Genomic DNA, 14,542 nt, shown 5'->3' with positions numbered 1-14,542 from the left:
GCATGCGGTGGAGTGGCAGACACTTAGAACATGATTATGACTGGCAGAAAATATGCTTACATGCTTTGCTTGTAAGTATGTACTACAGCAAGTAGAACACAAGCGCTCAGAAAAGCAGCAGCACAGCAGCGCAACAACCTAGACATAAACAAGAATTGGCAACCGACAAAACAACAAATAGCTAACCGGCAGCGGCCACAGAGTGTCACTTCCGTTAGAGTTCAAAGAAAAAGAAAACGACATTGCAAGCAACAAAAACAAAAGTTGTACAAGCACTAGCTGCGGGCGTTCCCTTGATGGCAGACAGATTTTCCAGCTTACCAGCAGCTTTGCTGAGCCGAAAAAACACATGCTAGCTGTTTTCCAACAGTTTTCTGACCATTTGGCAGTGGCAGTGACGGTCAGCAAACGTTCTTGTCTGCCTGCGTTGCAGTTAATTTGCATACAATATTGCGCTTGCGCAAAAGCAATACAACAGCCACATACATATGTACATTTTATGTGTGACTGTTTTGCTTTTTTTTCTTTACAGTCACTGAAACATTGATTTCTCATTTATAACGAGTAAAAACAAGCATTTTTTGCGTTTTTTGAAGCAGATTTTTATTCTCCACCTGCGCGCTCACACTCAGCTTAGCGGCGTCGCTTGCCAACATTTTAGAACCTTCGTGCATTAATTATGTATGCCTCCCTCTATTTCGTCATCAAAGTCAACGGTGTATTGTGTGTTTTTTGTTGTTTTAGTGTCAGTCACTCATGCGTTTGATTATTACATGGATTTACCTTGGCAGGGTACCTGTGCGTATACGCATCCTGTTTGGTAATAAATAAGCGACTTTGCGCGGTTTGAGGTCTATGACTTTTTATTGTTATTATTTTGCTCATAGGCGTGAGTAATTGCAGGAATTCGCAGAAGATATGGCGTGTGCTTGCAAGTAAACTGTGAAGAACAGCGAAGCGGTGAAAAAATAAAAAAAAGTGCTTAGGTTTGTGGCTTAAGTCTTTTGTTTCAATGCACGGCAATGAGGGCGTATTTATGAGCAATGTGGATTGCAACCCCAGTTCTTCTTAGTTTATGGCTGAAGGTTGGTATTTGCTTGCGGGAGTACTATTTTTTAGTTTTCTGAGATGGAAAATCTTTCAATTACTCATTTCGTTTGAGTGCTATATACTACTGCTGCAGTGACTGCCGCCTTGGCTAAAGAAAACAGACGTATTTATCTCTAATGATCGACGATTGTTTAAAAAAAATTAAATTTTCAAAATAACCGACTTTGCGGAAAGATAGCGAATTTTTCCCTAAAATGAGCCACACAGCACGTGCAACAACCGAATTATTGTAAGAAAAGATTGGCCCGTTATAATTACATTTTTCATAAAATCGAAAAAGAGGAAAGGCATTGTACAACGGACATTTATGAAATATGCAAAAACAAAATAATAAAAAAAAAGTACAGCAGCAGTCAATTTTAAAAATCTAATATTGAGAAAAATTAATATTAAGTTAAACTTATTTAGCTGATTAAACTGAGAGGGCACAATTTTAAAGGCTGTAATTCAAACAAAATTGAATATTTTTTTTTAATTTTTCTTAAAAAAAATTTTAGGAATAATTGTGACCGGGTGCTACCTTTCCAAATAACCACTGCAATCGAAAAACTAACTATGAAAAGCATATAAAAGTTTTGGAACAAATCGAAGCTTATATTTTCGGCAAATACTAGGTTTTGCAATAGGGATAATTTGATTTCTAAACGTCGCTTCGGCTATTTTTTATATATAATATCATGATTTGTATTTTTTTGTTCATTGGGAAGGTAATGTTTACAATTTCATCATGGGAAGATATATGCAAGAACAACGTTTACAAATTATTCAAATTTATTTCCAAAATAATCATTCTCAAATTAAAATTTTATTCATTTTTCGCATTTTATGGTCGTAATAATCGTCCTCCCGTGCTAGCTATTCGTCGAATTGTTGAAAATTTTCGAAAGTGAATTTTCTTTCTGAACTCTCAAACCACTACCTGGCTAATTTTGAGCGAGAATATAAAATTGTTCTCACTCAAGAGCTGAAGCCATTGGATCACCGTAAACGTTGTGAATTTGATGTTTTGGAACAACTTGAAAACGATTCCGATTTTTTTTTTAAGAAAATCATCTCTCCAATGAAGCTCACCTTCATCTGAGTGGTGCGGTAAATAAACACAACTGTCGATTGTTGCGCGACGAAAATTCATCGGTCCGTACTTCTTTAGAAATGAAGCTGGTGACACTATTACTATCAATGGAGAGCCTATAAATCGATGATAACCAACTTTTTATGGCAACAATTGGAAGAGGTTGATCTTTACAACATCTGTTTCAAATAAGACGGGGCTACCTGCTATACAGCACCGAAAAGTTTGGAGATTCGATTATTTCAAGAAATTGCAACAATGCATGGCCTCAAAGAAGTTGTGATTTAACAGCATTAGACTACTTTTTGTAGGGTTATTTGAAGTCGATGGTCTGAAGCAATAAAGCAGACTTTCTTTAAGCTTTAGAAGTCAATTGGGTTTCTTGTCAGGTTTAACTTGACATCTAGTAAAAATTTAATTAAAAACAGCTTTCTAAAATCAACAAAATATAATGAGTTAAGCCTTTGCATAACTAAAATTTATCGGAGGCGTTTTGCAACATTGCTGACAAAATTTTTCAGTGGAAGATTCTTACTAGCGATCAATAAGAAGTTATAAATTTTATTTCAAATAAAAGTTTGAACCGAAATTAAAAAAATATTTAACTTAGCATTCAATTAAATTAGCTTATTTCCAACCATATTCGCAATATTAGAACACTATTATTGGCTCAGTTCATTCTTCTTACATTCCCACCCGACTCAGCACGTTTACGCCATTCAGCTTTTAATTATGTCATTAAAATTATTTAAATATTTTAATGGCACATAAAATTTCATGCAAAATTTATTAATAAAAAAATAAATCTAAAACACATTTTAATTAGAGCTGGTTGAAGGCATGTGAAGACAGGCGATGAGACATAGCAGAACATACATACAGCTATGCATGTTGCGGTTTGATGGTTTTCGGTGGAAATAGTTTTTTTAGAATATATTTACTTACATATACATATATGTATGTATGTATTTGCATATACATTTTTAATATGTAATTCCAATTTTGTGTATGGTATATAATTTTTTATAAATGGCTTTTAAGTAAGATTATGTCATAACGCTTTGTATCACCGGGAAGTAACTTTTAGCCGAAATGTTTACTTGGGCGAGTGCCATGGTTATTACCCCCTTTAGTCATACATACTTTCCTGGTTATATGTACTTCTGTCATGTCGCTTTATAAATACATACATACTAATATTAATTTGGTTCGGGTATAAATGTGGTTAGTTAACTTATATATGTATGTATATATGCTGATATTTGATTATATGTTAGCAGAAAACTATATTAGATCATACTCTCAACCATCTCAAATATCCACATACGACATAAAAAAAGCATATGTATGTATGTAAATGCGACATGTTAGCTTTCCGTGATCGTCACACTCGAGATGTCACAATCAAAATATTCACAAGCAGAACAAAAGGGAAGTCAACACTTGACTTAGAACAAAATCATATGTTAATCAAAATAAATATTAATCACTATTAGCTCATATGTGAACTTTACACGCATACATTCCTGTACAGGTATATGTATATGCAGGTACCTGTACTCGTATATGTGAGTATCAGCGTTTATGAAGTCATACAGCAACCCCTGCATTCAAACATTAATTCTCATAAAAACGCTTTTATTTAGTAAAAATAAGAATAAAAAAATATAAAAAATAACAATAACAACAAAAAGACCATCAATTGCTGTGACCAAAAAATTGAACTCAGTTTTAGTTCTTGGAAAAAAAACTGACACTGATTAATTGCAAGCAACCTCATTATTATTATTTGAATATTTTTTTAGCTCGAGAAAAATTCGCAATAATTTTATAGTTGTTTGTTGGTTGTTGTCGGTTGCAGGTTGCTCGGTTGGCTTTTTATACACTTTTGAATTTGGCATAAAAAGCTCATGTTTTCTGAAAGCTTTGGCGCTTTGTTATGCTCTTGGTTTTTGTCTTCGAATGAGTCATTCAAATTGAGTAGTTCACTTTACTATTTTTCTGTGTTTTGTTTACTTGGTTTTGAGACTAAGTAATTTAGAGTTGTTGCTTTGTGTTCGCAAAGATAAAAGCTCAACTTAAAGATAACATGCTTGTTGCATGACTTTGGCGTTTAACTTCCGCTTACAATGATAATTTTGCTGAGAAATTGTGGGTAGATAATAGAAGTGCGAAGTAATATTTATATATCGTCAACTAAAATACAAAATAACGCAACGTCAGCTTACAGGCGAAGGAAAACGATATAACCAACACACACAACGAAACCACAAATATTGAAAAAACTAGAGTATTGGTTATAAAATGGTTATGTATTGGTTATAAAATGATTATAAGTTGGTTATATATTGGTTATAGCTGACATTCGAGCTGAAAATTTTATGTTACATATGTATATGTATGTATATGATGAAGTGAATCGTTAGCAATAAAAAACTCAATTTCGATTCTTTTGATGATGCATTGTTTTCCATTTTAGGTGACGATATGTTAGATTTTCTTTACGAGACTAGAAGATCTCTAATAAAAGTCACATAAAGAATCCTACTGAAGTGAGAAAAGCTTCAGGGATAGTTAATCGGCTTAATTTTGAAGTTTATCAGTTAGAATGTCTGAAGTTAGGTTAATGGTTTGTTTACAAGGCTGACGTGGTTACTCTATAGCTCAGTGTTCCTTAAATTTTGCACTGACTGGCTTTAGCAACATAAGTATAACAATTACCACATTTCAGTTAGTCTCAGTTAGTTTGAGTAACCTTTTTTGGTCTATGTAGATTTTAAACGAAACTTACATATTTATATATACTCTAAATATATTTTTTATACATTTTCTAGTGATTTTAATAACTTCATCAGCTACCTAGTAACCATGCTCCACTATAATTTGCCCGAGCCCACTACTCTTAATTAAAAAATTACAAAAATTTGTCGTACTCAACAACCAGTTAAACTATATTTTATTTAGTTACTCCCATTGCAGCCAACATTTTGAAAATTTTAATTGTTTAAATAACAATTTAAGAACCGCAAAACCCCAAATTTGCGCTCTAATTGCACTCGAAACTCCAGCTTGTTCTAAAAACGGCATAAAAAAGTCACAAGTGGAATTTATTTTATTGTTCACAATCGTGTAATTTCAACGATCAATCAGTCAATGCCGGTAATTTGAATGTGTTTTTGGCTCTCACACACACTTACATACATATGTGTTTAGAATATAGAGGGGTGTAGCTGTGGCAGCTGCCGCATTCGAATTTTTATTTAATAGCTACTTTGCAATTATAAAAGTTAAATTCTACTCTTTACGTGTACAAAAACAGTTTATAAATTTTAACTAACTCAAACTGTTGGGAAAATGTGTAGGCATATTTATAGATGGACTAACTACTTTGGTACTAGTTGAGAGCTAGTGGGTAATTGAGTTTTTGAAGAATACTTGTTTTTTCCACAAAAAAGTTTCGCTCTCAAACTTTTAATAACTTTTATGAAACTTTATGGTATTTAAAATGTCTGCACATGGAGCTTATTTTTAATAGTGAATATCAACTTTCACGAAAGCCAAACATTGAAGAGATAGTGATAGGAAGGCATCGATCCCTCTGTAGACAAAAAATTATGAAGAAGCTGAGCCTCTTACCAAAAGTTGCATTCTGGTTCTATTAAGCAGTAGTGTAGATCATGATTTATGGGGCCGTTTTTTGGTAGAAGACACTCGGAAAAAACTACACTGGCTAAGCAGATGAAGGGCGTTCAAAGAACGGCTCTTATCTGTATCTATGGTGCGCTAAGGACAACAGTAACATGACAGTTAATGCCCTTAATATGTAGAAAATGGAGTCTTCTGTCGGGAGCTATCCGTCAACTCTATCTTCAGGCTATCAGACAACAGCTTATTTCAAGCGGAGGTGGCTGCCATCAAGGTAGCAATAGAACTACTGCTCCGAATTGCAGTTTTCTTTAGAGCTTGCTTAGAGCTCTCTAACTGTGATAAAGGGATGTATGACCTCATTAGCAATAGCATCAAGTTTCCTCCATATTAGATTGGTTTGGAAGCCAGATCGCATATAAGTATATCATATCTAAATTATACAGATAAGAAACGTTAATTATTTGTAAAATCACTTTGAAAAAAACAAAAAAAAACCAAAAAAAAAAATTGTGTGAAAAGCATCTACAAAATAGAACCCAATTAAAAATAATCCGATACCTATTAAATGTCGTAAAAACAATTTTTCTTATACTCTGAATAAGGTGTCAACCGGTGTGTTTAACTTGACTACCTGCCGGTGACGGCCTTAATCCTCGATGTTTCAAAGTACAGCGGATCTAATCAATGCGTTTATCGGTACCTTGGTGGGGTTCGAGGCCCAGGCCCATTTAAAACATCTGCCATGTGTTGGGTCCGGCATCCGGTTACAATGCAACTCAACATTGAGTGATCACAACACTCTGCCCACATTCGGGTATTAAACTAAAACAACCACGACACTCCCCGAAGGTCCAGTTCGTATGAGCAGGTTGGAGCGAGCTCCAAGGGCTCCTGCTCTCAATGTTACCAGAATTAAGTCTTCGGTCAGACCTCGTAGCCGAAACTCTTATGCAAAAATGTATTTGGAGGATTATGTCCAGTAAGTAGGAAAGTCAAGCTCAGACAGAATCTGAAGTCTGGGTTAACTTCTATAAACCCAACATCCCGAATATACTCGTAAGTCAACCGACCGTTACCGCTATTAGTCCAATGGTTTTGCCATTTACTCCTAGTCCTTTCATCTAGAAGTCTCCTGCTCGGTATCCCTCCTTATCGATATCGTCATCAGATATCCAGTTATTCTGCAGAAGACGCATTCAAGCCCCTCCTTAACCTGGATGCAGCAGCTACCCTGAACAAAGTATATCGAATTTGCCACAAAGTTTGTAAGACCCAGAAGGAAACATAGGAGGCCCTCTGAAAAATGTTTATAAATGGTCAGTGGGACGCACTGAATCGAGTTAGCCATGTCCGTCAGTCCATCTGTACGAACTAACCCAAAGTATTTGAGATATCGGTCTGACATTTTGCGCACGTTTAATCTCATCAACCAGCTGCTCATTTGTCAGAACACCCCATATTGGATCACTATAACATATAGCTTACATACAAACTGGCTGTTAAAAATCAAGTTCTTGTATGGAATTTTTTATTTGACAAGAAACCCTCCTTGAAATTCGGCACGGATAATTGCCCAAAGCAACGCCACATTCACCGAACATATTGTTTTGATCGGACCACTGTAGCATATATGTGTCTACAGGGGCGTATCTACGGGGGGAACTGTGGGAAAGTTCATCTCCCTCAAAAGTTGAAAGTTATACAAAAATAAAATTATAGTCTACAACTAAACATTGCTGAAAACATGTATAAAATATATAGTTCCCCCTCTAAAATTCTACTTTTGATTCGCCCCTGACCAATCAAAGACTTTTTTATACCCTTTTATAACATAAGAAATGCTTTTGTGTAGGGTATTATAGCTTCGTTGCAGCCAAATTTAACATATTTTCTTGTTTTTTCTTACAAATATAGTCCAAATCGAACTAATCTGGAACTAGTTACCACTAATTAGCTAAGGTTTTTACTGTACCCTACTAGTAACTCTAAAAACTAGCCATCAGCGCGCGTTAAGCAAACAAACATTGTGAGTGAACCCCGACGCGTCGATCATTCGTTACAACAAGCAAATAAATAGAGTATCCATACATATTTACATAGATTGTGTTTGTTACACAAGCAAATCAGTTGTGAATATTCTAAGTTTTTGAAGTTGAAATGAATTGAGCAGGCAGAAATAAAACCACAATGTGGGTCAGTTCAGTGACCATTTTTGCAATATATTTGATCTCTAAAATGCAATTCTGCGTTGTTTTTCCATTTGGCAATGATCAAAGGTTGTTGGTGGGTGCCAAACGCAATCACAGTTACAGCATTCAACGGTAAATGTGCGCCAAATTTGCATTTAATGCGATTAAATTTATTCTCTTTATGCAAATCCATTGCTTTTGTTATTATTTTTAGTTCTGCAAGTTGTGCCAAATTGGTGATTAGAAGGGATTATAGAATTTGGCACGCTAATTATTTGTTGTTTTGAAAGTAAAAACTTTTATCTCGCTAATAATAGTATGAAATACGGTTAGTCTTGCAATTATGTGAATTATCACTTTATTACGGTTATAAATAGAAGGTTTATATAGCAAATTATCACATTAATTTGTGGGTGTAATTTTAATCAATTAAGTTTTTCTGGCTATTGAAGCTCGAAAAGTTGAATTAGATTATTTTTTAAGCGTAAACGTTTTTAGTGAAATACTTACGGAGGTCGTATGAATATATCATTTAGTCACGCATTTGGTATATATAATTTTGTAAATTAGTTTAATTAAATTTTTGTACCATTTTTAACAGTAAAAATATTTACAAACTTTTTGTTCAAAGAATCTGAAATTATTTTTGGTACATTACTATTTTTGATTCATCTAAGAGTTGTGAACCGAAGAGTCTGATAACGAAGTAAATTGATGCTCTTGTTAAGAAATATCTGTTCTACTACTACTTTATTCAGACTCTCTTAGACACTTGGTCATGGCGGATTCACTAAAAACTGTGAATCTTGATTGATTGATTGGAAGCGATCTCGGTTAATGTAGTCTCCCTGTATTCTAGCTCTGGTCCTCATGAGAGCTTAGCAGACGCTGATGAACTACGAGCTTTTGTACTTCTTTTGATCGACAATGTTGAATAGTCATTCCACAGGGTAAGACTAAAAACCGGACGCAAAATGTCAAAGTAGTATAAAGGAAGATGCGATAAAATAATCCTGAACAGGTTCAAATTTACGAAGGTGTTCCTATCAATACATAAAAGTTTTAGGTATCTGAACGGACTGGCGAAGTAATTTTTGACAAACTGGATCGACCTAAGAATACCAATTTACATTCAGAGAGCTCCTAACGAAAGAGCTGTTAAGATCACAGATATTTTTTCCTAAATATATCCATTAACTGGAGGATGGAGTTCACGCAAGTGAGGAAAGTTCTCTGATTGCTATTTACTTGGGAGTGGCCAGAAATTATTCTTTTACATATGGCTCCAGCACCTCACGACTTCCGGTCCTAGGTCAAGTATCCTCTGAGTAACCAAAGAACATCCGTTTGAAGGCGAGCTAAAGTGAGAAGGCGAAACATCTCTTCCACAGGGTTGTGCGCTACGAGATTTCGAGCGGAAGGTTTATGGTCCTTTTTGCCACGGCGAATACCCCATTCGATGGCGATAAGATATCCATTAACTTTGTGAGGAAACATAACCAAAGACAGTTTTATGAATTTATGACTCTTCAGAAATTGGAAACGTACTTTTAAAGAAATATGAAGAATCCGCAGTTCGTCATTATTAACTGAAAAATTTATGGGAGAAACAGAACTAACTTGTTATATCACTCAGCACTCCATTGCCGATATTTAACCTAAGCGTCAAAAGTCATACTCTGCTTGACTGAAAGTTCGTAATCGAGACAAATTAGAGATAAAGAATCTATTTTGACTGAACAAGCAAGGTAAGGCTGCGTCCTTGGAATTGAAAAGGATGAAAGGAAAATTATGCATTCAATACTCGAACAACTCACCTAGAACTCGAGTAACTTCCCCTCCATAGATTACATTACCAGTACCCAATTCTAAGCATTATTACAGCGTTTTTTCTAGACCCACACATATGAGATAATTTACAAGCACTCTTAAATATTGAAGCCCCAAAAGCGTTGTTGGTCCAACATATTAATTTTCCTTCCGAATTTCGCTAAATTATTACTTTCTCCAACTTATTACTTACCCTTCATCTTATCCATGCTAAAGCTTCCGTCATCGCGGTCATCATAACCGTTACCTGGTCGCCCTAAAAAGAAAAATATGATTATAACAATTTTCCATATTGAGCTCTACTGAGAAAGTACTTACTTGTATTGCCAGTTAGATAGTCCTCCGGATTGAAATAGGTTGCTATTGTCTTATCGCCATCATAACCGCCATCTGGACGTGCAGCAGTACCATTTCGTCGCACATAACCATAATCAACATTTGATCCACCACCGTAGCCGACAGGCTCACGCATTGGTGGACGCATTGATGTACTCAGACCATTGCCATTTGGTCCATCCGGACGATTGGTGTAGTCTATAAAATCACCCGGCGGTCGTGGTCCGTTGGACATTGTGGTGGGTAGCGCAGAAGAGGGGCGTTGTTCGTATGAAGGACGTCTATTGAGACCGTCATATTCAGGACGTGTGTAATAAGTCGTAGGTGTTGTAGGGTCGTACTCTGGTCGCGTTGGACGATAAGAGTTTGGTGGACCGATTGGACGATCACTGGAGTAAGTGTCAGTTGGCACAGGGCGGTTATTAGGATAGGAACCAGATTGGCCAGGGCGATCACTGGCATACGTGCCAGGACGCTCGGGTCGATCGTTGGGATATAAATCCGGTCTATCTGGACGTTCATTGGGATAGGAGTTGGGTCTATCAGGGCGACGGCTAGGTCTTTCACTTGGATAAGAAACCGGTCGTTCTGGTCGTTCGCTAGGATATGAACTCGGTCTTTCACTTGGATAAGAACCAGGTCGATCTGGACGATCGCTGGAGTATGGACCAGGACGAGTTGTGTAGCCGCCAGGACTATTCTGATCACGATCTCTATCAGCTTGAGAGCTTTGATCATACGGACGTGTTGTTGTGGGATCATATGATTCCGGGCGCCCATAACTAAATCCATTGCCATAACCTAAGCCAAAAATTGGACGAGGTGGACCGTGTGGTGGACTCTGCGTATCTTCGGTGGGATTATGACCCGGTGGTCGATAACTATCATGTACTTCTGGCACATTTGAAGCATAGCCACCTGGTATATAAACATCATCGTTGGGCGCAGGATAGTTATTTTCATAAAGTGTCGGAAACTTATATAATGGATAGATGTCGTGTGAAAAGTACAAACGGTCACCGTCAGGTGTTGTAGCGCCCAAAGTGGGGTTTATGCTGTCCGTATATACACCCGGCGTAGTGCCATAAGTTGTTGACGGCGAAGGACTATAACCAGTAGAAGGACGTTCATTTGCAAATGTTGAGCCCGTTGTGGGTGTAGGGTCCACGACCAGTAAAGTGGTGTCTTGCGCCACCGGTCGATGGGGTAACTGAATTGTGGGTGTAGGCGACAAGCCACTATATCCATCTTCACCATCGCCACCAACTGTAGTATCTGTAATTGTATTGTCGCTTAAATCAAAACAATTCGTTTTGCGCGCATACAAATCGAAATCGGGATCGAAAATGATGCCGCTCGGCCGACCGCCCGTCAAGCTGAATTTTTCTGTTGACAGCTGACAAGTGCCGTTTCCGCGTCGATGCACACTGTGGATAGGGAAACAAAAGAAACAAATTAACTGGATGAAGTAATCGATTTGCGAAAAGCGAGACAATCAAAAATGCAACACGCATCACATGCCCAAGTTGCATGTTGCAATGGTTGCAAATAAGATTGCAAAATGTGTACGTCTGTAATTTGACTGACCCAAATGAGAGGGATTGACACTTATCGCCGGCCTGTATGCACTTCTCCTTGCACATCTTTAGCGAGTTGGTGTCTTCGGTGCGAAATGTCTTCTGAAATGGCAGCATAGCCTCCAAAGCGATCCGCTCAAAGCAATCTGAAAGGGAAATAAAAAGATTTTAATGTATTTTTGGCAATAAAAAAAAAAAACAATTTTGAAGTAAATTTTGCTTCGCAAGCCCAATTTTGTTGCAAATATTAGACAATTTGTGTTCATTAATTTCACAAGCTTCGGTGGAAAGAAATATAGTGAGAGTATAGAGCTTTTGTGGCATAAACATTCACGTTAATCCAAGTATTCAGTGTGCGCTAAAGCCCCAAACTTTTCAAACACTTTAGTTGGTACGTCTTTCTGTGTAAATATGGTAGATTATTTGACATAGATGATGGACGGCTAACACTCAAAAACGAGGTCAACATTGGGAAACCCACGCATTGTCTATATGACGATCTGGACAGAAGCATGGTAAAGTAAATCAAAGGCCGATGGAACGAGCTACCTGGGCGCTAAAGTACAAAAGGTGCAAAACGGTAGACCGTAAGTACACAAAGTTTCTATTGGCACTCGATAGAAGAGACTGTGGGAACATAATCGAATTACTAATAGCCATCTGGTATCACAAAGGACAAATTGGTCTACCAGATTAACATAGCCTAACCTTATCCTAAGCATCCCCATTTCGTAAGTACCAATATTTCGTTACTTTTTGAAGCGCATATGCAATTCTCAAACGTGTTATGAGATAAATATTTCAGATATCTATTGATCCGATGCTGTTTGAACTTTTTTGTGGGGGGCGTTTTTTACATGGTCCCGAACCCAGCGCACAATGTGGGGATGTCCCGCCTTCTCAATTTAGCTCGCCTTCAAAGAGATGTTCTTTGGCTACCCAGAAGATTGGTCTAGGACTGGAAGTCGTGAGCTGCTTGAGCCATGTGTAAAAAAATCGTATCTGGCCACTCCCAAGTGAATGGCAATCAGAGAACTTTCCTCACTTGCGAGAACTTCTACAGATGACTCCATCCTCCTATCTCGACGAACAAAAACCAAACTCTATAAATCACTCATTATTCCCGTCCTGCTATACTGTGCAGAGACGTGGAAGATGCCAACATCTGATGAGACGACGTTACGAGTTTAAGAGAAAAAGATTCTGCGAACCTTTGGGAATATCGCATTCGATGGAATAATGAGCTGTATGAGATATATGACGACATTGGCATAGTGCCGCGCTGGCTATGCCATGTCGCACGTATGGACGAAAACACTCCAGCTCTGAAAATTTGACTTCGACTGGTCCATTTTTCATTTTTTTGGTCCAACCCGTTTTTATGTTCACGAAAAGTTTGTTTGTCTGACGACTGTTTAACTAGAAATTTTGTACTTTCAATAAAACCACGGCTATGAAATCATTGAAAATGTATTAAAATTATCGGAGAGCCTATTTTAACACGAACACAAGTATTTGAGTGGCACCAAGCATTCATGAAGGTCGTGGGAAGTCGTCGGAGACTTGACTCATCAGTGTTGTTTATGCACCGCTGTTACTGTTAATGACGATAACATCGAAAAACTTAAATAAACAAGGCTTGAAAATCGTTTTGTTGGCATCAGAGAGCTAGAAGAGAATCTTAAGAACTTTTTTAGATCGACTTAACACATTTTGGTTAATGTTTCTGGTATGAAATGTGTGAAGCTATCTTCGATTCGACATTTCTCTGCTCGCTGCTGCTCGCTTGTCAAAACAAAATACATGTAAAAGCAAACACAAATTTATCGAGTTGAGTTCATACCTCTTAAATCATAACACCATTGTACATATCTCAAAGACATGTCGGCGCAGGGTTGCACCCCAGCTGCTGTTCATTTGCTTAAGCATCTGGTATAATTTGTTCGATTCGCTGGAAAGTAACGCTCAGCGAATCGAAGTTATTCCTATATCCGTATCAAAAGACCTGAATCTTTTTGCATCATTTCTGCTAACAAAGTTTTGGTTTATGTATATAATCTCAAAATTATCCAACAATGTAGTGAATGGAGGTCCAAAAAAGTGAAATCGAAAAAACCAAAATTCAATGAAGGGGCTGAAGGTTACTCCTGCTGAGATTATAATTAGTATATTGAAAATTTAATTAAGCGTATACATGCTTGTATTGGATCAAATAGAGTCTATTTTGAAAATATAACACGGAAAAAAAAAAATTTTTTGTCAGTCCGGGTCAAATTTGATCAGATGATCATAAAGAGTGAAAATGAACAAATGATTACTAAATTTTTGGCGAATAAATATTGCAATATTTTTGATTGAAAAATCGGTATGGAACAACATAACTGTTGTTACTATTATTATAATTTCTGTACTAAAATTTCTCTGAGCAAATTAGCAACAAAACACGCTGCCACGGTGGAGAGCCATATTTTTCATATTATTATGAATAAATTTTAGATCTTTACCACCTCATAATGATTTATAGCGCATGTTCTTCATATAATTATTATTTCCACATGCATTGAGTATAATCATGAGTATTTTATGATTACTTAGCCTATTAAGCAGAGTAATTTTTAATGTGGCGCTATTAAAGTGAAATTCTTATTTTAAAAATCAAGCTTCTAAATATTTAATGGAGCCACACTCATTTACAAAGCTTCTGCACACATGCACACACATCCCCATCTTCGTCGCTAACCTTAAAATTATAGCACATTTCACCCTGAAACCGTTAATGT

General features: G+C 36.8%; 1 protein-coding gene across 1 annotated transcript in view; it reads right to left on the bottom strand.

The window, feature by feature from the left end:
• Window positions 1–14,542, bottom strand: part of LOC120772085 — a 34,733-nt gene that overhangs the window by 14,476 nt on the left and 5,715 nt on the right. The window contains exons 2-4 of the mRNA XM_040100483.1: window positions 11,773–11,908; window positions 10,168–11,612; window positions 10,043–10,105 (exon numbers count right to left, since the gene is read on the bottom strand). Of these exons, the coding sequence (XP_039956417.1) occupies window positions 10,043–10,105; window positions 10,168–11,612; window positions 11,773–11,908 (1,644 nt within the window). The remainder of the gene's footprint in view (window positions 1–10,042; window positions 10,106–10,167; window positions 11,613–11,772; window positions 11,909–14,542) is intronic.

Source organism: Bactrocera tryoni, chromosome 3 (genome assembly GCF_016617805.1).
Source record: "Bactrocera tryoni isolate S06 chromosome 3, CSIRO_BtryS06_freeze2, whole genome shotgun sequence".
In the NCBI taxonomy this organism is placed as follows: domain Eukaryota; kingdom Metazoa; phylum Arthropoda; class Insecta; order Diptera; family Tephritidae; genus Bactrocera; species Bactrocera tryoni.
Note: the sequence above shows the minus strand (reverse complement) of the source record. Positions and strands in the feature narration are given on the sequence as shown.